This window comes from Sceloporus occidentalis, unplaced genomic scaffold, assembly GCF_023333645.1.
Source record: "Sceloporus occidentalis isolate IW3139 unplaced genomic scaffold, rSceOcc1.0.p SCAF_4, whole genome shotgun sequence".
Lineage (NCBI taxonomy): Eukaryota > Metazoa > Chordata > Lepidosauria > Squamata > Phrynosomatidae > Sceloporus > Sceloporus occidentalis.
Window position 1 is genome coordinate 22,581,724 of NW_028316984.1, and position 24,690 is coordinate 22,606,413.

Here is a 24,690-nt window from a genome sequence, read left to right on the forward strand (position 1 = left end):
GGCCCTCAGAGGAGAACCTGGAAGAGGGAACAGGGAGGGAAAGGCCCCTTGGGTTTGGGCCTTCCACCTTTGGGGTGGTTTGCCTACTTCCTTGGGTCTCCCAGCCCCGTTTAAGGGCGGTGGGACTCGGGAAGGGAGCGGAAGGAAAGTGGGCCCAGCATGTCACACTTTAATAGTAATAATAATATGTACAGAGGCCTTCTAGTGGCCCCTTTGAGGCTCACTGGAAGGAAGACTTTGGCAGCAGGAGCTTCCCTAGACTGCAGATGGAACACACTTAACACACTGCATCTGCACTGTGGGAATGAGGCACTTTGGCTGCATCCAGACTGCAGAAATAATCCAGTTTGATACCGCTCTAACTGCCCTGGCTCAGTGTTAGGGAATTCTGGGAACTAGTTTGGTTGTGGGACTGGGGCTCTCTGACACGAGAAGCGAAATGTCTCACAAAACTACAATTCCTGGAGCCATGGTAATTAAAGCTGTGTCAAACTGCATTGTTTCTGCAGTGCAGATACAGCCTTTGACGCCACTTTAATGGCCAGGGCTCCATCCTTCTGGGATTTGTAGTTTGTTGGGGGCACCAGCCCTCTAGCAGAGAAGGCTAAAGGCCATGTGAAACTTCACCTTCCAGGATTCCATGGAATGGCGCTTAAAGTGGTGTCAAAGTGCATTATTTCTACAGTGCAGATGCACACTGGTGTCGTTCTCTCTCTCTTGGGTTGCCCACCCCTTGCTTTTCTGCTACTGGTTCTTTCTCTTCCTGCAAAAATTTTCCTCACAGGAAAGTTGCAGTAGGAGCCCTCTGACATTGCCGGAGGTCCCAAATCCAACAGGATAAACTGTTTACCTTTTTAGAGAATGAGAAGGATGCTGGAGTGGTGTGCTGTATAACCCCACAAGTATAACTAATTTCATAAATGCACTTTTCATCCCATCAAATGCTTTCCTCCTTGCGTTTATGACTTTACCAAGGTCCCAGTAAAGGCAGTAGATAGAGTTGTGCAGACAGGAGCTTCTTCCCATAAAGCTCCATGTATGTTACTATGAATGTTGTGCAGGTGAGTCCTGCTATACCCAAGAAAGCAAATGTGCATGACATTACAGCTTTTAATTTTAGCAACTTGAGTGTTCAGGACTGCAAATATGTTGTTGTTCCATAAGTTCCTTCCAGTGAACAGAGAAGAGATTGCTCAGTTCAAAGGACCAGTAAAAGATCTTTTTATTAGTTCTACCTCTGACCAAAATATTTCCTCTCCAGCATGGCATAGTGGTTTGAGCATTGGACTAGGACTATGGAAACAAGCGTTCAAATCCCTGCTAAGATAAGAAAACCCACTGGGTGACTTTGGGCAAGTCACACTCTCTCGTCCTTATGGGAAGGCAATAACAAAGCCCTCTGAACAAATCTTGCTAAGACAACTCCCAGCCTTAGGGTTGCCATAAATCAGAAATGACTTGAAGGCGCTCAACAACATAGTTCATTCTCCCTGAGGCTGAAGATACAATAAACTCCTGGGTTTATCTCTCATGCCAACGTAGCCAGGCAGGAGTCTTAAAATCCTAAGAGGTTTCTGAGCTGGTACCCTCCAAGTGTGTGGAACTACATCTCCCATCATCCCTCACTAGGATGGTCACTGGCTGTGCTATTGAAGGATGGTGAAAGTTGCAGTCTAATATGTCTGATTAGGGAAAGTTGGAGAAAAAAGAAGGGGCCAGTTAGAAGGGTCCTCATTTTTATAGCATTTTGGTGAAGGAGGAGATGGTTTTGTGTATTATTAGTTTTAAGTGGGTGGAACTCCTTTTTTTAGGTTCACCTGAAATTATTGTCTGGCATCTGAGAGAAATTAATTTCCTTCTGTTTCTTTCCACTTGAAAAAAAAGAGTCATCCTAATTATTCATCTTGATTCAAAAATAAGTCCCACTGACGTGTAGCAAAGGCAAATGCTCCTGGCCTGCAAATGCTCAAGAGTCTTGGGTAGGTGTACTCATAGGCTTGTCAGCATTTAATGTTAAATACGGATATTCAGGATCTCAGTCATTTATTTGGGACATCTTAACTCTGTTAATTTTATTTGGTCATGCTGTAGTTAGTGGTTATAGCAAGGACTTGTAATATAGCTGTTATAGAGTTTTATGCCTGGCAGTAGAAATGATGACATGTAGTTAGTTCTGTTTTGCTTGCCTGAAAAGCACTTACATTCCCACCACCACCGAGAGGAAGTTCTGGTTTGCACCACCACATTTCTTCCTGGGTATCTCCATTGGAAAAAGTAAAGGTAAAGGTTTCCCCTTTGACATCGGAAAGCAGCAGATTATATAGCTGAGTGAAATGGAAATCTATATATTTCAAGATTGTATCCTGTCAATGCATCTGGTTATCATCCACAAAAGCTCATGCTATAATTCATTGGCTAGTTTTATAGTTTCCACAAGACTTTCTTTTCCTTTCCTTTCCTTCCCTTCTTTTTTTACATGGAACAGACTATGATGACTATTTCTCAGAAGAGTGCTCCTGTGGATATACTTATTGTGTTGCTCGTAGAGTTGTGTACAGTGGTCCCCCGGGTTACGAAATTAATTCGTTCCGCGGTTAATTTCGTAACCCGAAAACCTTCGTAACCCGAATTGCCATAGGCGCTAATAGAAAAAAAGCCGCGGCTCTGCCGCGGCTCCATTTGAAACAGCGCCGGGGTTTTTTCGTAACCCGAAAAAACCTTCGTAAGCCGAAGCAATAAATCCCTATGGGATTTATTCGTATCCCGAAAATTTCGTACCCCGGGTAATTCGTATCCCGGGGTACCACTGTATTAAATTTTCTTGCCATGCAAAGGAGAAAGGAAGACACCAGCATAACAGTACTGAGAATGTGCCATGCATTGCTTTGGAACAACCACTTATCTATTCTGCTTGAGTGGCTGTGCAAATGAAAACAGTCACTTACTCACTATATTTTTGTGTGTTTTTTGCAGCTCTTACAGGTCTCAAAGTGCACAATCCTGTCAGCACCACTGGCTGCAAATGCAATGGAAAACAGCAAGAGTGAAAAGGCACTAGATATTATTCGACTTAATGTTGGAGGTTGCATGTATACTGCTCGTCGTGAATCTTTATGTCGTTTTAAAGAATCAATGCTAGCATCTATGTTCAGTGGACGGTTTCCTCTAAAAATGGACAATACAGGTAAAATAATACATGTTGTTAATGGCTAGAATGGAAATAAGAGTTCTTATTATAGTCTGCTCAAGAGGTGGCGGAAGAAGCTGAAAAATTATTATGCAGTGACTTATATGATTGTATAACATAATTGCAAATAGTTTGCAATTTTCACTATTATTTTCCAAGAAAGTAAAAGAAAAATAATCTTTAAACTTACTAGAGGTTTGTTCTTTAATCAAAGTGGAGGAAAATATTTTTAATGCTTTTCAGATTGTTTCAGTTTGTCAGATTCTATGTTTATTTACACATGATATTAAAGTATTCTTCATGTGGTAGATTTATACCCATCTTTACTGAGTATAGTGCGCCCGCGTTAACCACAGCTTTCAGCATATGGTGAAAGCTGCGTGTGGGGCGGCGCTTCCCATTAGGATGAATGAGGCGTGTGCTCGTGATGCATGCGTGCCGCTGTGCCACCGTATGCATGAGCCCCATTCACTAGAATGGACTTGAGCTTGCTTGGAATTTGGCTTATGCAGGGGAGTCTGGAACAGATCACCCGCGTAAGCCGAGGGCAGACTGTATGTATCACATGATACCCAGAGATGCTTGAAGTTCCTGTCTCAAAACGTGTTTAAGAAATTCAGACATAGCAGGTCAGATGACACCTTCCTCCTTCATGAGGTTTATCAATGAAAATGCTGGTATGGAATTCCAGGCTTGTATATGGCTACATCCGCACAAGTTTGATGCCATTTTAACTGCCATGGCTCAGTGCTGTGGAATTCTGGAAATTGTAGTTTTGTGAGATATTGAATAGCTGCACATAGAACAAAACAGCCTTACACATCCTATCTTTGTTCCATCCTGTCTCACAACATTATAACATGGGCCATCCACACTATGAAGTTGCCATTTCCAATACAGAGGTATATTTTTAGAGTTCCTAAGTATTTTAAACTGGAGAACCATTGCCATGTGTAGGTTAGCAAAGTGGACTAGAATTGGGGTGTCTTCATTCAAATCAGCTTCAAATATATATATCTGTATATCCTAAAGGGGCTAGATCCTGTCTGATCACAGAATCTAAGGAGGCTCAGCATTGGTTAGTTGGACTGGAGACTACCAATGAATATCAGGTGCTGTAGGCTATATTTTAGGGGAAGGAACTGGCAAAACTAATTTGGAGTATCCTTTGCCTAAGAAAACCCTATGAATGAATGCTGCCACCATAAATTGACAGGCAGCTTGAAGAGACATACAGTGAAAGTGGTACCTCCATAGTTGGTTAAAATCATCTAGATTACAGTGTTATGTGATATTCGACTGGTAAACTGGTTGACCTGGGGCCAGTCACTTTGCCCCAATCTGTTATACCTCACAAAGTTATTGCAAAAATTAAAGGACACGAAGAACTATATATGATGCCTTGAGTGATAGATATGATAATTTATTTATTTTTTGCTTTTCAGGGGCTTGTCTTATTGATCGAGATGGCAACCTCTTTAAATACCTCTTAGACTATCTCCATGGAGAGGTTCACATTCCAGAAGATGAGCAAACACGAATTGCTTTGCAGGAAGAGGCTGATTACTTTGGCATTCCTTATCCCTATAGCCTTGTTGACCACTTGGCTAATGAAATGGAGACATATTCTTTAAGATTAAATTTGGAACTTAAAAAGGTATTCAGACTCACTTATGCTTTTAAATTATTGTGTAGAGCAGAGCCAGAATGGTCCATCAGGAAAAGTGAGGCATCTGTCTTGGGTCAAGGAATGCCAGAAGCTGTAAATTATATTGCCTCCCCCAGGAATACCATTGCTCCAGGGAACCTTGCTTTTAGTAACTGGCCACTGATTTCTCAGAACCAGGAAGCTTGGCCACAATGGCTGACAGAGGAAGGTACTCCCACAACCATAAATTTGTGTCTGGGCAGCTCTGAGGTGCAGCACTGGCTGCTTTGTGCCATTGGCACTGGCTGGCCATTGCTTTCCATCTCATTCTTGGAGAGGAAGGAATAGTGAAATAGCAGCAGTGGCAGGTTGCTTCTCTTCTCACCTCAGGTAAGGGATAGAATGGATATTTGCCAGTTTCCAGGTGTAATCAAAATTTGGAGTGTCTGACCCCTCAAGAACATTTGCAGGAAGAAAAATAGCATCTGGAAAGTTTCCACAACATTGCAGGAACCTTTTCTGTTTTGTTTTGTTCTCATCATCAAAAACTGGGCATTTTTGAATTGTGCAGTTTGAGAAATTCCAGGTTTCCAAGGGAAAAACAAGTTTTGATTATTTTTCACCATATTTACTACCAAGTGAGAAAATGGCACAAAATACAAACAACTGTGCAAGTGGAGAACTGTATATTAAAGTGGTATGTGTTTGTGCTGCTTGTTCGGTGGACAATGTACTGTTTCTTGTACTTTTGGGGCTTGAGTTTCTGTTCCCTTTTTAAAGCAGTGCAATGTTCAGTTTTGTTCTTTTTTTCTCTATCTTTTTGGAAAGTTCTAGGTTTTGAAGTTACACATCATTTTGTTTTGTGCTTTCCTCAGTCTTTTGGGAGGAAAAATGTGTATAAAATGGTGCTTCATTTAAAATGGAACAACATTCCATTTTCTGCTTCTTCTTTTTCTCTTTTTTTAAAAAGCTGTGTAGCTTTTGAAGCTGTACATAAGTCTGTTTTGCACTCCCCACCCCCATCTTTTAGGAGAAAAAAAAGTTTTTAAAGTTGTGAAACAGGTTGTGCAACATACTTTTTGGGGCTTTTTTCTCTTATCTTTTTGAAAAGCTGAAACCACTGTAGCACACTGGTTCCTTTCAAAATGCTAAACCTAATCAAATTATGTCCAAAAATCCAGTCTTATTTGTTACATCTGGTAGATGACTTCAAATACATAGAAATAATTCGGTAAGATGGTGTTGTGTTATACAGTACTCTTCAGGGTAGGATCAGTAATGCTGCAGTGTTATGCACTTTTACTTGGAAGTAAATGCCATTGAACTGAAATGTACAAGTGAACTTTCATAGGATTAAGCTGTACACTTATTTGATACTCTCTTTAAAAATCTCACATTGTGAAAATAAAGTAATATGTAACTGCTATTTTCCCCCAGGCACTCCTAGATTTTTGTGACTCTTATGGCTTAATATGCACTAAGCCTACTGTTTGGGTCCTACACTACCTCAACACGTCTGGTCCAAGTTGCGAGAGTAAGATAATAGGTGTGTATGGCACAAAAGTAGATGGAACAGCTGCAATAGAAAAAGAACTAGGAGGAAGAATTCATAGTAAAAACATTTACAAAAGGTGAGAAGTTTCACAGCTATGCCATTATTGCATCAAAGTGTGGTTGTAATTTAATTCAGTTATGAAAGGTTTGCATTTGCTTTTGTGACGTTAGTACCAGATTTATAATCATTTTCTCTCTCTCTCTCTCTCTCTCTGTGTGTGTGTGTGTGTGTGTATTCATGTCTTTCGCGTTCAGACAGATTTTTAGTTGCATAAATTGTTTTAAGGCTGCACTGTAGCCACTTACCTGGGGGTAAGCCCTATGGAATGTAATAAGTTTTACTTCTGAGTAGATGTCTATAGAATTGCAGTGGCTTAATTTAATAGCATCAGTAGTTTAATTTTAAAACACTCTGAGCCTGAATTTATTGAAACCATAAGTAACTTGGGACTATTTATCTAAGAAACTGCCTACTCCCTTATAGACCTTTTCACTCAACTGGGAAAGGCCTTGTGTTGACATACTGCTCTTGAGAGCTGGTCCACAGCTCTTTGGAGGACGTTATTTAGCATAGTGGCACTTCTTATGTGGAATATTCTTTTCTCATATTAGGCGTGCATCAACTATTCTTATTTTTAGGTGTATGTCATTAAAGAGTTGCCTGTTTTTACCTATCTGTTTTATAGTTAATGTGACTGCTTTGAAATCTTCAGATGTAAACATGCTAAAATAGTCATAAGTAAATACATTGTAAACAAAGGAATTTGGAACATAAAAATACATAGAACTAAATCCAGCTAGAGCAACTCCGTTCAATTGGTTGGGTTTACATAACTGTTTGCTTACCATTCAGCCCCTGATTGAATGCATCTGCTCTAATTGGCCACAAAAATTAGTTTTAGGTCATATCTTCTACAGCAGGGGTAGGCAACCTGCGGCCCGCGGGCCGGATGCGGCCCGGCAAGGCCTTGGGACCGGCCCCAGCCTGGTCCTGCCGCCGATTGCCACCGGGGCCTTTGAGGGGCAATTGTCTATAGAAGCCTCAGAAACATGCATTTATATTAACATTTTTTTAAAAAATCAGCAAATTTTTTTGCGTGTCCTCCATTTTTTAAAAAAAAGTGTCTTCCATTTGAAAATGTTGTCCTACATTTGTCCTGGTTTATTTATATATTTAATTTTTTAAAATTATTTATTTATTTATTTATTGGCTTCGGCCCCTCAGTTGTCTGAGGGACAGCAACCCGGCCCCCGGCTCAAAAAGGTTGCCTACCCCTGTTCTACAGTATTAACAGTATCTTTCTTGAACATAATTGAATCATTATCTGAATGTTTGTAATAGAAGACGCAAAAGCTATCATTGCATACCTGCAGGTTTAGTCCTGTTTGTTGCTAAATATGGCTACATGGGTTGGTGAAAGTGTCATAATCACGTACAGAAAAAAAACCCAAAAAATTATATTAATCCATTTGCAGTCTTCAAACTATTTGATCAACATTCTTGCTAAAAGCTAGTGGCAGTAATCTAGTATAGAGGCAGCTGCTTGTTTGTTGAAATTAAATAACTGAAGCTTCAGCACAGTTAGTTGATTGACAAAATTTTTACTGACCTTATATATACAGCCTCAAGAATGAACATTAATAATCACATTATTCTTTTCAGGATAAGGAATATATTACAAAGTTCAGAAAACTGGTTTCTATATTTTAAATGTAAATATTTTTATTTTTAGTGGATTTTTTCCAATGTTAAAAATAATGTCATTTTCTACATTCTCTCTCTTTAGAGAGTCTGGAAATAATGTCCAATATATCTGGAGCTACTATTCTGTTAGTGAATTGAAAATGATGATGGATGTATTTGAGGCGTGGGAAGGAAAAGGTACATTTTATGTGTTTTAAATTGCATTTTTCATTGAGGAATATATATTGCTGAACACAGAATCAGTTAGTGAGGGATGTTGTTGTTATGTACCCTCAAGTCGTTTCCAACTTATGATGACCCTAAGGCAAATTTTATCATGGTGTTTTCTTGGCATTGTTCAGCGGAGATTTACCACTACCTTCCCTGAGCCTGAGAGTATGTATATGACTTGCCCAAGGTCACTCAGTGAGTTTCCATGGCTGAGCTGGGGTTTGAACCCTGGTCTCCTTAGTCCTAGTTCACTGCTGAAACCACTACACCTCTCTGGCTTCAGAGTAAGTTATCTGGTACTCTTCAATAACATAAGAAAAGAGACTAGCTATCTGTAACTAATGGAGAAATCTATCGTTTGGCCAAATACTGGGTTATAAAAATGTTAACCAATTTAAAAGCATATATACTGTAGTTAAGCTGAATTGTCAGCATGATTTATGTTTTTGAATGATCATTAACAGATACTGTATGTATTACCTTTACAATATCTTATCTACTGGTGGTTCATTTTGCCTGGTCTGAGAACAAGGCATATAAATCCAACATCTAGTTTATATAAATTCCTTGTATATTAATACCATTTGACATCAAATATTAGTTACTCACCATTTGAACCATTTAAAAATGCTAAAGACAAATGTGAAAGACATGGAACTATCAAATATTTTGGACAGAGATTTGGGAGCCGCCTGGCTTCCTCTGCATTATATGTGCCCGTTTAAGGATAATACAGGCAAGATTTGGCCCATTTAGTATCAGACTTATTTTCTTGTTCTTTCTTTTATGGAATAAACATGATAGTACCACTTCAGAAAATTTTTGTAACAGAATTTAAAAGGATTGTAACTTTATGCAACTATTCTGGAAATTATTGTTGTTTTATCCTTTCAAATCAACGCTGACTTATGCAGTCCCTATTATAGGGTTTTCTTGACAAGATTCTTGTTCAGAGAAGGTTTGACATTGCTTTCTTCTGAGGCTATGATTTGCCTATGGCCATCCAGTGAGTTTCAGTGGCTAAGAGAGGATTCAAACCCTGTTTTCCTGGAGTTCTAGTCCAACACTCAAACCACAACATCATGTTGGCTTTGTTTTATAAATAAGAACAATGATTCAGAGTGGGCTGTATTGTATCTTAATGTTGAGGAGACAAAACAAAGCATTATAGTTGGCCACTTGAAAAATAAGCACCATCCAAAAGAGTTAAGTGTGATTCTTGACTGCATATCAGCTAATCTTGATTAAAACAGTTCCCAAAGCTAACATCTAGACCTCTTGAATCTTGTGAAATTACTAGGTGTCAGTTATTGGCGAGTACCCCAGGAACTGATAGAATGTTGGACTCTTGAGGAACGCCCTTTGGAAGGAAGTCTGCAAAACATGTCTCCAGTTCGTAAAAGGTATGTTCTTTTAATCAGAATTGATTTAATTATGGAAAACTGTATGGAGCAGAGGCTCCTTTTGTGTTTGTTTTGGAGAAAAACACTAATTGTATTAATTTTTGTCCACGCTAAAAAAAAAGCAAAATACAAAATGAATATATAAAGTATATATTAGAGTCGGCCCTCTGTATCCATGGATTTTTTATCCATGGTTTCAACCACTCATAGCTTGAAATATATATTCTCCAAAAAACAAACTTTGATTTTGCCATTTTATATCAGGGACACATATGCCACTGTATTTAATGGGGCTTTAGCACCCACAGGTTTTGGTATCCACAGGGGCCCATGAAATCAAACCCCAGTGGATATCAAGGGCCTGCTTTATATGTATTACAAATTCTGATGTGCTAATAATTATTTTGACTAATTCCTTGTCAGCTCTACTACCATGTATAGTCATGTATAAATTGACCTCATGTATACATCAAGGGCAAGTTGGGGGGCTAAAATAATGGATTTTGATTTTGATATGACCTGTGGCTAAGTGGAGGATAAAACTTAAGGGCATGTAACAATGGATGTAAAGAACAAAGCAAAGGAATCCTTATTTTAATCTTACATATTCCGATTCTTCATCACTGGAGTAACTGAATGAACAGTGGAACTGTTCTTTGGTGACATCATTGGCATAAAAGTCTGCACTGTCACAATCCATTTAATCATTATCTGATGCTGATTCATCTTTGTACATGGCGTTGTCTTCTGTGCCATCCGTGGCATTGCTAATGTCGCGCTTCAGGAATGATTTCTTCACCTTTTATGGTGGAATTGAATCCCAAGCATTCTTCACCCATTTTGCTACCAAATGGATGTCTCATTTTATCATGTTGTCTTCTTTCATTAACTCTGCTTGACCAGCACACATCCATCGTTGAAACATATTGTGCAGTCAGTTCTTGAAAGGCTTGTTGAGACAACCATCCAGTGGCTGCAGCATTGATGTTAATCCACCTGGAATCACTGCTAATTTAGGGCCTAAACAGACAGTCCTAAAGGAGCGGTGTGATGCCGCCCCTTTGAGCGCTGGGTTGGGGCCGTGGCAACTACACACCGCAGCCTCAATCCAGCATTTTTCCAGGCCAGAAAATAAGAAACAAAATGCTGCTGCTTTTTGGTCGGGAAAAAGGGTGGCCTTGACACTGTGGTGGCACTTTTCGGCATTCCTTTTGGTGTGCGGCATGTAGTTGCCATGTTGCTAGAACGCCGCAGCGCTGCTCACTGTCTGATTGGGTAGGCAGTTTGATGGCAGCTTGGGGGCAGAGTTGGGGTAGGCTGCCACACCCCACTCCACCCTGATGCCAGCCCTTTTGGCCAGTCTGTTTAGTCTCTTAGTCAACATTTCCTTTGCTTCATCCTGGACATCCTGAGTGACATGTGAGCAACGCATATCCCATACCAGTAGCAATGGGTGTGATCCCCTAGCCCCTCCCCCAATTGTGCAGCTGTCATCTAGTGCCCTCCTTATCCATCTAGTCTTAGGGTGAACATGAACAGTTATGCCTGCTGGAATTTTTTAAGTTCTTTGACATAATTTTTCTTTTAAATATTATCCTTGGATGCAGCTTTGTGCCATCTGCCAGATAAGGTGCAAAGCAAGCTGAGAAGAAAAAAGGCATTTTTTTCCCTCCTCAGTCAGTCTGACCATCATGGTCCTCCTGGGATTGTGGACAGATACCTGTGTTCCTGAAACTGGTGGAGTTTGCTGGGTTGTGTTTTGGCAGCCCCTTCAACCCCCTTCCCAGCAGCTCAGCCTGGGTGTCTGCTCTGAAAGGGTTTTTAGGGAACTCCAGAGCGATTGCCTCAAATTAGGCCACTGGTGTGTGTGTTTGTTGAGGGAGCAGATAATTGAAAATCAACCTAGCAAATTCCTCCTGGCTTGAAGCGCACTCTATGTCCTTCTCAGCACCCTCAGCTTCCTTCTTCCTTTTCCAAGCTGGGCAGGCCAGTCTTGGCTCCTGTGAAACCAGCATTAACCCATGTATAAATTAACCCAGGTTTTTAAGGTTAATTCTTTGATTAAAATTTCTTGACTTATAGTCAAATATATACAGTAGTAGTTAAGTCTTTTACAAGATGTGATGTATTATTTAGTTACAAAATAATGTTAAAGAAAGTGTAAAGAAGCTTTAAAGCTAAGTAATAGCGAACAATAGAAAAATGTACAATTTACAGATGTCCATGTGATTATCTACTTGCTATGCATTACATAGTCCACTGGCAAACTAATCTCTTGTTCATTAATCATGAGTATAAGACAAAATACTTGAGAATAGTTAATAATGGCCAATAAAGATTATGGTTTCTTTGCTCTTTGTTCCCACTAGTAGGTTGTCCTAGTTATTCAATGATGGATGCATTTAAGAAATTATTCTTGTTGGAAATTTCTTGTGATACTAATAAAAAGTGTTGTGTAAGATGATATTATCAGTTGCCTGCTAATTATATTCTGCATTGAACTGTTCAAAAATGCTGGATTGAATGCCTTTTTAAAAATTTATTTACAGGCAAATAATAGACGTTTCTAAAGAGAAAGAAAGTCAGCAGAGCAGTAAAACAAATCGAAAGCCAATTCAATTTTCTGGTCCCTCAACAAGCACCCACATCAAAGTTAAGAATTCTGCTTCTTTAAAGATAGCAGTATCTCCTACCCCTTCATGTTCCCAGGTGGCTCATAAAAGGCCTATCAGAGACAGTTTATTACCATGCAAAGAATTACCACATGCTAAATCTACATGCTTGACTAAAAACTCATGGACATCTGGTAGGAACGCTGAAAATGGAGTACTTTGTCAAACAACCATGGATTCACGGTTGTCCAAAAAGCCTGCAGCCAGTCGTGTTGTAAAACTCAAGCGGACTCCACTGTGTAATGAATTGTTAACTCAGAACTCCTCATCAGTTCTAAGCAAAATGGATGAGCAGCAAGTTCCATCTGTTTCAGTGACTTCCACTTCAGCATCATAGAGTTTAAGCCCGGAGGATTTTGACACTTCCCACTGAGAATCTAATGTTAAAATAGTTTACAGAATATTGAGTGATGCAAAATTATTATATGGTGCTAAAACCAGTCATGATCTAAAGACAACATTTTTGACTTTCTGGACCAGAAAAAAAAGTGTGCTATTATAAAGAGAAGTGAAGAGCCTTTTAATATTTGTAATAACTCGTATGTAATATTTTTCTTTATCTCTTGTGTATTACAAGAGATACAGGGATGCTTTTAAAGTATTTTGCATTGGCCACTCATTACATTGTATAGATCAGATGTGGGATGTTAGTCATTTCAGAAAAGAATTCATTCCAGGCTGTGTATGTTGTGAATTTAAACAAAGCATACCATCCAAATATTGCAGTTTGTATAGGTTTGGTATAATTTATTCTGCAGTTTTTACTTACTGTGTAATTTATGCTGCAGCTGGGTAGCAATGAGAAGATATCAAGAGTATTAAAGCCTTTCCTGCATAAATAGTGGAATTATTATTCAGCAGTTCTTATGGTTTCTCAAATTTCAGCTGGCATTGCCCACACAGTTTCAAATATTTGAGAGGTGCTTTTACAGACTGAGATTCATACAGCTGAGCATGTACATGTATCAAATGTTCAAGACTTCAGTGTTAGTCTCCTGCAGTGGCATTATTACAATTCCAATGAAACGATTCCCCAGGAACCTCTGTCTTATCCAAATGCTTTGTAAAGTTAAGAACTCTTCTGATAGCTAACTGAAATCTAGGTTGTAGCAGTATATTTTTCTTCCTCTCATTCCTTACTAACTATGGTAAGTATTTCTTGTTTGTGGCTGCCTTGAAACTCCCTTCCTTTAGCCTTTACTCCCAATATTGTTCTATCTGATTTTACTCATGTCACATTTTGTCCTTTTCAACTTTATGTTTCTCTAAAAATGCAATGATGAGAATGCTAATGACCCATTTGTTAATTCTGATGTAGTACAGGTTGAGTATTCCTTATCTGGAATTCCAAAATCTGAAGTACTCCAAAATTGACACATTAGTGGCTGAGATAGTAACATCTTTGTTTTGTGATGGTTCATTGGACACAAACTTTGTTTCATGCACAAAATTAGCATATATTGTGTATAAAAGTACCTTCAGGCTGTGTGTATAAGGTGTATTGTTGCTGTTGCTGTTGTGTGCCTTCACACAACAGCAACCCCATCATGGCGTTTCCTTGGGAAGATTTGTTTAGAGGAGGGTTTACCATTGCCTTCCCCTGAGGCTGATAGTGACTTTTCCAAGGCCACCCAGTAGGTTTCATAGCTGAGCTGGGAATTGAACCCTAGTCTCCAGAGTTATAGACTAACACTCAAACCAGTATGCTATATGAAAAATAAATTATAGACTTGGGTCCTATCTCCAAGATATCTTGTTATGTATATGCAAATTATGCCAAATTCTAAAAAACCCAAAACATTCTGATCTCAAACATTTCAGATAAGGGAAGCTCAACCTGTAGTTATGTGTTTTGTGCTACAAGATGGATTCTCAGTTTAGTGTATCTCACACAATAATTTCAATTTGTTGATTATTGATTAAATTTATAAAAGCCAATTTGAATAAACTATCTCAGTTGTGTGGGAAGTACAACCTGTAATCTGCTGAGGTTCATTTTCCAGTTTGTAAGAGATGTTGACTAGGATAGACTGGAATGTCACTTATTTTTCATCTTTGTTATGTGCATCATCAATTCAGAACTGGTGCGTAGTATTATGACCTCTTGGATCTGTGGAATATAAGAGTTGGATGTCCTTCCCCTCCTGATGAAATTATTTCCCCATAAGTTCTCTCTTATTTATATGAATTATATTTTACAATCAACACCATAGGGTTATTCTACCAAACATGGGAATAGAACTGTGTTCAGATGTAATATTAACCATGGTTAAGTGTTAGAAGAATGAGCCTTGGGCTTGTGCCTGTGAAAAAGAGTGTCCATTTTAGACTGATTGCAGTTTAGTGTGTCATTTCAACTCTAAACTGCTTAAGATTTGCTTAGTAGAAACAAGCCAACTTTATTAATTTATCATTTTAATTTGAGTTGTTTCCGCAAGTTCGTTGTTTGGGTTGAGATGAGAGAGCCAGCATGGCATAGTAGTTTGACTGTTGGATGATGATTCTGGAGATGAGGGTTCAATTCCCTGCTCAGCCATGAAACCCACTGGGTGTCCTTGGGCAACTCACACTCTTTCAGCCTCAGAGGATGGCAATGGCAAACCCCCTCTGAACAAATCTTGCCAAGAAAACCCCATGCCTTAGCCTTGCCATAAATTGAAACTGAAGGTACACAAAAACAACCATTAATCTAAAAAAGAATCAAAAGTTCCAAATGTCTTGTGCCTGTACCAGAGGAGACAGAAGCATGTAATTCATAGCATTATGTCTAATGAGGCCTTAGTGTAATTAGGAGCGAAGGCTTGTGAATCAGATTTTGTGGTTCAAATGTCATCTCTCTCAGTCTTCCATCTGCACTGTGGAGATAATTAACTGTCCTATATTGTAGCCCAGCGTATTGTGTGCCTTCAAGTCGTTTCTAACTTAAGATGATCCTAAGGCGAACCTATCATGGAGTTTTCATGGCAAGATTTATTCAGAGGAGATTTGCCATTGCCTTCTTCTGAGGCTGAGAGCATATGATTTGCCCAAGGTCACCTAGTGAGTTTCATGGCCAAGCTGGGAATTGAACCCTGGTTTCTAGAGCCACTGTCCGACACTCAAACCACTACTCCATGTTGGTTACTAATGCATGTTGGAACTGCTAGGTGATGATAATTATTAGAACAAAAATGTGCCATGCATTCTTATTTGAAATGGTACATTCTGTCAGTTGAGCATATTCCCAGTGCACTCAGTAATCTAGATTAAGTTTTGAAAATAGCAGCAGGAAAATTGACTTTCCCAAGGTATAAAAAGCTAAACTCTGGCAATATGATATGCTTGACTAAATTTCTACCAAGGCATGAACTTACTGAGACTGAATAACTTGATTACTGATATTTTGGGAGACTTGATTTGTATTTGGTGTGCTAATTCAATAAACTTGAAATGATCACAGTATAAATTGATTTAAAGTTGCTAATAAAAGAGCTTAATAATGCCATCAAAATTACAAAAAAACTTACCCTTAGTGGTAAATAAGAAGCTTTCTGTGGGAAGTGGTTAAATTTTTAAAAATAAATCGATTTATGTTAAATGGAAGTGGTCAAGAACCACAAAGCAAACTTAGTTTTCCTCATGAGTTGTCTGTATTCTTTTGCCCAGTGCAGTTCCTGTTATGTGATGCTTTATTCTCATGAGGGCGGAGTCTTTGCTTAGTATGAATTAGCTAACTACACATATCTTACATATCTATTCCACTCTGTGTTCAGTGGGGGCCTATTCCCAGTTAGGTGGTTGTAACAGAGGTAGGCAAACTGAGAGGTATTTGTGGTTGCTTTCCAGGGAGGTTGTAGAAATCCATCTGCTTTCTTCTCTAGCCAGGCTGGTCAGCCACCAGGCAGATAGTGGGGGAAAAGGCCATTGATACGCCTATTAATATAGTTAATTCTTATTTGAGTCACTAAGAGGAATGCTTAACCCAGGGCGGGGTACTGTGGACTTTTGGCTCCAGAAATCCAATTCCCCCAGCCCCAGCCAGTTTGATCAGTGGCGCAGTATGATAAGAGAAATTCATGAACGTTGGGAGGAAAGAAGGTTGCTTGGCCCTGCTTTTTCCTCCAACCCGGCAATCCCAATACAGCCATTGGAGTTAATATGCTGCCAATAGTGGGGAAATGGCAGTTTGGATGATGGTGTATGTGAGAAGCTTTAATAATCTCCGCTACAGTGATGCCAGGCCATATGCTGCAACAAGGATTGCAATAAGATGGTGGTGGAGAGTTTCAAAGTTCCCCAATCCCAAGTGTCAGGGGGGGGCGGTCTGTGTAGGTGCTGAGATAGGGCAGGGGAGAGGGACAAGTGTATATGTTTGGACCAAGACGGTTCATCACCCCTGGTTGCATCCTAAATTACTATCACAAAGTTGTACTCTGAGTCTAATAGGCTGTTTGTGCTGGAGATAGGCAGATAGAGAGTACATTGGGCCCTTGGTATCCGCTGTAGTTTGGTTCCAGGACCTCCCATGGATACCAAAATCTGGATACTCGAGTCCCGTTATATACAATGGCAGAGTTAAATGGTGTCCCTTATATAAAATGACAAAATCAAGGTTTGCTATTTGAAATTTATATAGTTTTTGGATATCTTCAAGCCATGGCTGCTTCAATCCCTGAATACTTACGGCTGACTGTAACATCATAGCATGCTGGCTGAAGTCGACCATTCTATACATCTCAAAATATCTATTGATACAATGGAGTATTCCTCCATTCAGCCTTTTGGTCATGGCAGAACAAGGGCCTCAATGTAATGTTCAGTATGATAAAATTATTTGCATGTGACTAGGCATGGGGTAGTCAGCCTGAATCACTCAGCCTGCTGTCTTTGATCAGGGAATGCAATTTATATGGCTTTAATGACATTAACGGTATAGTGGAATGCAAAACCATTTCATATGATAAGCACATGGTTGCTTTAGAATCTCCATGGGAAAGAATGGCATTTATTCACTTGTATGGGGGAGAGTCTAAACTCTAGAAACTGAGGCCACCACTGAAGTGGTGGCTAAACCTGTCCCCTGCCCTAGATATCCTGGCTGTTATGTGGGAAGATGTGGAAGGCAGCCAGTACCCAAAATAAGGAAGTAGCTAGCACAGTTGCTCAGCTGTAGTTCTCTCTCCACTCCACTTTCTAGCTAAGAGTTGAGACAGGGCGGCCTTCAATATCCTTTCACCATGATGTGAGCCCTTTTCTCCTGACCTTTGTGCCTGGCGACTGACAGGGAAGGACCACCCAAGGCCCAAGGGGCTGTAGCACAAGCCATCCATCTGCTCACACTCCCAAAAGAAGGATTCAAACCTCCCTGTGGCTAAGGCGAGTCTGCACTCCAACTCTGGTTCACTAGCTTGGAGCAGCCATCCTGTAACAGTGATGAGAGACTGTAGGTGGAAGAGTGCTATGAAAGTAGTGTAGCAGCTATAATCCAAATGAATCCCATGGGGGCTTCCTTTCCTACCTCAGTAGTGATGTTCAGGCTGGCCTTTCTCCCTTGTTGCCTCTGCTGGACATTTTCAGTCTTCTCTTGAAGCAAGCCACTCTATTTACGATTCTGGAAAGAGAAAACTGTACTCACTTGAGGGTTAATGGCTGGAGCAGTGGCCCTTTCAGCTCTGTATGGAGAAGGGGACAAAGCAGCAGCTCCTTCTGATGGTCCCAGAGATGGTTGTTAAAGCTTAACAAATGAAAAACTACACCGCTGTTATTTTAATATCTGAAGTAGCACATTTTCTTTCAGAGAAGCTGGGATTTCTCCTTTGGTTAAAGAAATCTTGAGTGCACTTCTGGAACCCCATTGCAGTGTTATGCTGAGCAGAATGTCTTCTCTAGCTCCATATTCTTCCAACAGAATCAAGGTATTTATTTCCTTCAACCTGGGAAGGCACAGGGATGGAGTATGAAAAAAACCTATATCTCAGCAGTTCAAGTAAGAAGAAATGAGAAGAAAGGGTTGCTCCACTTCTACTTTCTCCTGAGAAAGCAGCTGCCCTATCTCTGGTAAGCTATGAGACTGGAGAGAGGCCATGGACAGCTGGTAGCACTGAAGAAAACGATCACATTTCTCATGTCAAAGCTAGTTGTACATCTGTATGCTATACACATTACCAATTTTTCCTCATTCTTTGAAGAGAAGAAAAGGAGAATGCATGTGTGATGAAATCATGCAGATATTCAGCATAATTCCTGGCCTTAAAATGAGAATTCTTCCACATCTTCCGCGGGAGTAATTCTAGACAACTCCTATCCAAAAGTAGTGGTCTGTGGACAGCTGCAGGTCCACAAGCCGCCTGCTGCTGGCTGCCAGTTAGTTTCCAGGAAATAAAGAAGACAATGGGTATGAATATATTGCCAGTTCCTGGCATACTGAAGGAAAATACTCCACATCAGATAGTTAAGAAGCACTGTAGTCAGCTAATCAATTACAGAAAACTGCCTCCATAGAGTGTATTTTTCAGTTGCCAAATTAGAAAAGTCATTTTGCTGCATTTGCAGATTATCCTAGAGTTAAATGATGCATTATCTTTGAAATGTAGTATACAGCTTCATAGCTTTTATTTTCTTATTCATGAGCTATGAGCCTCTGGTGTTTATCAGGATCAGGTTTGTTCTGTACAAACAACTGAACTTTCTTATAATAGGAAAACAGTCCAAGATAGTATTAGATGAGCACCAGTAACTCAGCTGCAGACCAGCAATAAGCATGTTGGTACCAGGGAGAGTGTGTGTGTGAATATACTGTTTTGCAAACAATAAACCGTAACAAACATATTAAATTGATATTGACATCCTCCTGAAGTTTATTTCTCAACATCATTTTGATTGTTCTGCTAAGTAGTGACTAGCTAAAAGCTGTATTGTTATTTTAAAAAAACACAATAATTTGACTATACTGAGCAAAGCTTTCAAAGTATGAAATATGATATGACAGATTATTATGGTTAAGAAACATTTGTTAAGTTTTGTTTACCACAATTGTAGAAATTTTTGACAAAGTATTTTTGCCAATAATTTGGGGTGTGGGAGAGGGAAAGCACCTTTACTGAGGAATGCAAGATGAAAATGCATTACATTTGCCCTTCCATGTATCCCACCGTTCATGCCACCAAAGTCACAGCTGGGACTGAAAGGACAGGAGCATCTGCAGAAGTCTCTATTCTTGAGGGGCATAAATTACACTGAGAAACAGTAGTAATACTGTTGCATAAAGATCTAGACTCCATTGGGCCTGGCGTAGGATGCTTTCGCCGTGTCTTTTCTGGATACAATAGATTTTCCGTGCTTTTTGCAGATGCAGACTGCTCTTGGGTTTTAAGTGTGCCTTTATTTTTGGGCCTATAACTACTGTAATGCGGTCTTCTGTATTCATGCCAGGAACTTCCCTTTGTGTTGTTCTGATCTGATTCAGTACCGGCACTTTGTGGTTTGACAGATCCGTTCATTCGAATGCCATGGTATTGTGTGTAGAACCTTCGTCTATGATTAGAAGATCCATTCTGTCGAGGGGGGAAGTACAGTCATTAATTTCAAATATTTTCCCATTGGTTTCTTTTGGTAAAGTTCTAACAAAATTAGTCCTACTATTGCCTCATGCACATTTATTACATACGTTAGGCTCAAGCCCTTTGAGGAAGTATGAATACAATTCCATCTATTTTGCCACCTTTACAATCTCTGAAGGCAGCATAGAGTCAAAGCAAATGATGTCTATTAGTTACTCCTAAAGGAAGGATGTGGTGGTGGATCATTTTGAGGAATTTGGGGATATTTTTTGTAATTTTAATTCAAAGTAATCTGCTAAAACAAATCAAATAAAACTGAGTGCTATGCGCCTAAATTGCTTGATAATTTATTTATTTTTTACCAGTACAGGATGATTAATGTCAGGACAGAATGGCCAAGATTCTGCATAAAACACGTAACCACAATGTCATAGCTATGCTTTATCTCCCCATTTAACTCCTGAAACACACTGTGAAAACACGTCAGTTGACTGGAACAATGCATGTCTGTGCTGCTACCAAGAAGGCACTGCAGAATTACATGACCAGCTCCCTCCTGCCAGCAGACAAGGCTGTGAGAAGCAGAGGCAGGGGCACATCTAAGATCCACTGTAACTCTTAATAGCAGTATCATTCACTGGCAGGAGATGGCTGATGTCATCCTGCAGCTACCTGCTCACCAGCAGCACAGACCTCCATTGCTCCAGATGGCTGGCTGGCTGGCTTTTAAGGTTGTTTCCATGTCATTTCCAGTTGCAATAAAATTGCCACAATTTAAAATAAGAATACAAAACAATTGGAGTGTTCTAAGTCTAACTTATGACATCGTTAACTAAGAGGATGCCAACCAATATATTTTGATTACTGACTGTGAGATTCCAAGGAAGTCAAAACAGTGAATAGAAAATTGCAAACGTTCTTTTAGGCATCATAAATTCAGTTTGCAATCCTCTGCATATACATGGAAGTAAATTTAATGGAAAGATTTTTTTTAAAAAAAAATACGTATCATAAACAAATACATTCAGCTCTCTTTATCCACAGATTTGACCATCCATGGTTTGAAATTATTAAAAAAAAATTCCAAAAAGCAAACCTTGATTTTGTGAAGTCGAAGGCTTTCGTGTCCAGCATCCATGGTTTTTTGTGAGTTTTTTGGGCTATGTGGCCATGTTCTAGAAAATTTTCTTCCTGATGTTTCGCCAGCATCTGTGGCATCTGGCATCTTCAGAGAATGCTTTGCCTGGAAAAAGTTGGGTGTATATATACTGTGTGAGCCTGGGAATGCAGCAGTGATTTGCATGTGTATTGCTTTTTGCTGGTGGTAGGCCTCAGCCTACCTTTCAACCGGAAAGAAGAAACCCTTAAAGTGAACAAAATTTGGCTACCAGTCCTGAGGAATAGCAAAATAAGGACTCAGCAAATGCAAATGGGAAACTATTCAGAGTCAGGGGCTTTCCCAGCAGATAATGATCACCAATTACCTGACATTAATCCTCTTTGCATTAGCCTCCCAGCCCAAGGCCAGCCATCAACACAGAACACCACACATGCAAATCACTCCTGCATTCCCAGGCCCACACAGTATATATACACCCAACTTTTTCCAGGCAAAGCATTCTCTGAAATTGCCAGCCACAGATGCTGGTGAAACGTCAGGAAGAAAATGTTCTAGAACATGGCCACATAGCCCGAAAAACCCACAAAAAACCAAACCTTAATTTTGCCATTTTATATAAGGGACACCATTTTACTATGCCACTGTATTTAATGTGATTTCAGCATCCATGGAGTTTGCTATCTATTTGGGGGGGGGGGGGGAATACTGGAACCAAACCCCAGCAGATACCAAGCGCCTACTGTACACAAAAGTCATATTATTTGCATGAGTTTATATAGTAACATAAAAGTTCCATGCCAAATGTGAGAAGAATTTTCTGAAATGCATGAAAGGTGCAACATTTGACTAAGTTGGTGAATAGAAGCTTACTAGAAATCTTTAAGGGCATAGTTGACAAACCTTAGTTTTCAAACAGATAATACCCAGATATAAAAGTACTCACCACTGACAAGTCTTTAGGTATGGATTGTGGTTGAGAACAATTCCTGTATCTTGTAGAATACTGGACTCGGTAACCCATGAAGTTAATTCCAGCTACTAATTTCTATCACATTTCTCATGCAATTGTAACTTCTAAACTTCCTACTGTTCATGCTGAAACAGTGAATCATCCTTCTGTAAATCTCACCTGTTTATTTGTTGAAATTATCTGAGGAGAGGATTCTGTGGCATTGGTCACAGCTTGGCTCAGGCCTTTGGCTATTACTGCTTTACCATCAGGAGTCTTAGCACAAGCACGACTAGAGGATTTTCGGATGTATGTACTTTGTATACTGGTGGCTGCGTGCAAAGTTGCTGACTGTGTGCTGGAGGGTGTTCTTGAGGAATAGTTGTTCTTTGGGTGAGAAACTGCAAGGAAGAAGCATGTCCAGACCTAATGTTACATCACAGAACAGACTGGCACTGATTCCAGCATGACACCAGTTTGAAATAAGGCAGTGGCATCACTAAATGAGCAGGTGAACTGCACTGGGTGACACCATCAAAGGGGGTGACACTGGGCAGCAGCAAGGTGTCCCAAAGCCTTTTGGCGTGCCACCCCCCTTTGTGGAGGCAACGACGGGGTGAAGATGCAGACCTTTCTCACTGCTCTCCCCTCCTGAGTCTCCCCCTCCCAGTCCTTTCCACTATTGTTCTCACGGGAGAGGTGTTTACTGTGATTTCTTCTTTCTCTGAGGGTGGAGGTCCTTTGTAATTTAAAAACTGGTCTTGCTCGGGGGGGGGGGGGCATCTTTGCTTTCTCAGCTGAGTGGGGGAAGGATGGCAGTAGGAGACGCCCCAGGGTGAAACCCTCCTCCTCATCCAAAGCCCATCCCAGTAGTTCCTTGGGGGTGACACCAACCCTAATGATGCCACTAAGACAGAAAGATGTTCACAGCAGTTGTCCTTTTCATTATACACTGGTCCCTCCACATTCACTGGGGTTAGGGGTGAAGGACCCCTATGAATGTGGAAAAACCACAAATAAACCCCACCACTATTTTTACCTGAGAGGACACTTCTCTAGGAATATCCAAGTCCTCCAGTGCAACTCTGTGGTCTGCCAGAACATAACAGAATCAACTTTGAGGGACTACAAATGCCTAGAGGAGTGTTTTCTCTAGGAACATCATGGTTCTCCAGCACAACTCTATGGCCAACTTCTGTCAGAGTTGTGCTAGAGGCCCTAGAAGTTCCTAAAGAGAACATATTAACTAAAACTGCAAATAATCAAAGCCACAAAAGTCAAAGCCACAAATGTACTTCATAATATGTCTCTTTTACACTACATAATTCTAGTCCTTTGATAACTCACACGTCTCCATCCTATGCATCCTGGGTTCTGGGAAGGATACTTACAATTCCCAGACAGAGAGCTCTAGGGCCTGACGAAACTGCAAACTCCAGGATTCCAGAGGATGAGGCCATGGCTGTTGAAGTGTTATCAAAAGTCCTTGAACTGTGTAATGTGAAAGAGGCCATAGGTGGTGTGAAAATGATCCAAATGAACAATTTGGGATGTAGATGAGAAATTAATCTTGAATCAGAACTCTTGATAGAATTATGTTGGGACTGTTGTCAATTCATCCTGGATTTGGTAAGAATCTGTTGTACAAAATATTTTAATGAGCTAAACATACTCTGGTGCATTTAAGGACAAAAGTACATGTTTACTGATTGTTGCCAGCTACATGTTACAACAAACAGCACACTGTTTCCAGTTAACCCAGCTTTCTTTTCTCTTCCTGAGTTAACATTTCACACAGAATATGTGATTCCTGAAAACACATAGCATTGCTTAGACTCTAACTAGCTGGCTTCCTGGGGTCTTAGATGGAGGTCTTTGCCATCATCTATTACATAGCTCTTTTTTTAATCTAGGGAGGACAAGAACTGGACCTGGCATTTTCTGCATGCATGGCGTGTATTCTACTAGTCAGCTATGCTTCTTGCCCTGCCTCGTATTCCTGATTGACAGTGAAATACACAGGATGACATTATATTGTCACATGTTTCAATATAGTAGACATTACCAAAAAAGAAGTGGGGTGGGAAAGAAACAAAAAATCAAGGCCAAACTGAGCAGTTTTAAAGCTCTCATTGTACCTAGGAAATACCCATATCTGCAGTATATAATTCTTCAGGTCTATTCAGTTTAGTAGGCTGTCCTTCTCCAAACAGGATGGTGCCTTTCCATAAACAGAAATAGGAAGGGCTGTCATTTTCATTGGCTCTCCACTGCAGCTCCCCCTGCTACCTTCCATGTTGTGGGAGGGTTCCTTTGAAATTGTGGAGCATCTGTGAAGGGTGTTTTGCTCTTTCACTACCAGTAGTATCCAGTAAATGAAAATCCCTTTTGTGAATGGAAGGTCACAGGTAGATTCAACTACCATGTTAATAATTTTGTATTAACATGGTCCTGTTTGCCCTCCATGCTCTTCAGCAGAGCCCCCATTCTGTGTCCTTGTGCCATATCAACAATGGTTAAGTACCATAGGGTGCTTCTCCACTGTAGCACCCAAGAAATGGAAGCCTTTGCCTTGGGAGTCTCTGCTGATCCCAGGTCTGGCCATGAAACCTGATGAAGCAGCCAATTTCAGGAGGTCTCTTGAGGAGGAAATTGATCAGGAGTGAGGAACTTGTGATTTCCCCCCAGCTATTGGACCCCAATT

The 24,690-nt window shown here is 40.1% G+C and overlaps 2 protein-coding genes across 7 annotated transcripts in view; one reads left to right on the forward strand and one right to left on the reverse strand.

Annotated features, from left to right (window-relative positions):
- The first annotated feature begins 184 nt into the window (after window positions 1–184).
- On the forward strand, window positions 185–15,781 carry KCTD18 (potassium channel tetramerization domain containing 18). The gene is made up of 7 exons (XM_089519468.1): window positions 185–1,061; window positions 2,974–3,184; window positions 4,633–4,844; window positions 6,273–6,466; window positions 8,177–8,271; window positions 9,605–9,707; window positions 12,257–15,781. Exons 1-7 carry the CDS (start codon window positions 1,035–1,037, stop codon window positions 12,714–12,716), a joined length of 1,302 nt encoding a protein of 433 aa, XP_089375594.1. The 5' UTR covers window positions 185–1,034; the 3' UTR covers window positions 12,717–15,781.
- Window positions 15,782–19,214: 3,433 nt separating this feature from the next.
- Window positions 19,215–24,690, reverse strand: part of SPATS2L (spermatogenesis associated serine rich 2 like) — a 90,147-nt gene continuing 84,671 nt past the window's right edge. For all 6 annotated transcript variants that reach the window (XM_089519462.1, XM_089519461.1, XM_089519466.1 and 3 more), the window contains 2 exons: window positions 22,167–22,387; window positions 19,215–19,911 (listed from right to left, as the gene is read on the reverse strand). In XM_089519462.1, the coding sequence (XP_089375588.1) occupies window positions 19,513–19,911; window positions 22,167–22,387 (620 nt within the window). In that variant the 3' untranslated portion in view covers window positions 19,215–19,512. The remainder of the gene's footprint in view (window positions 19,912–22,166; window positions 22,388–24,690) is intronic.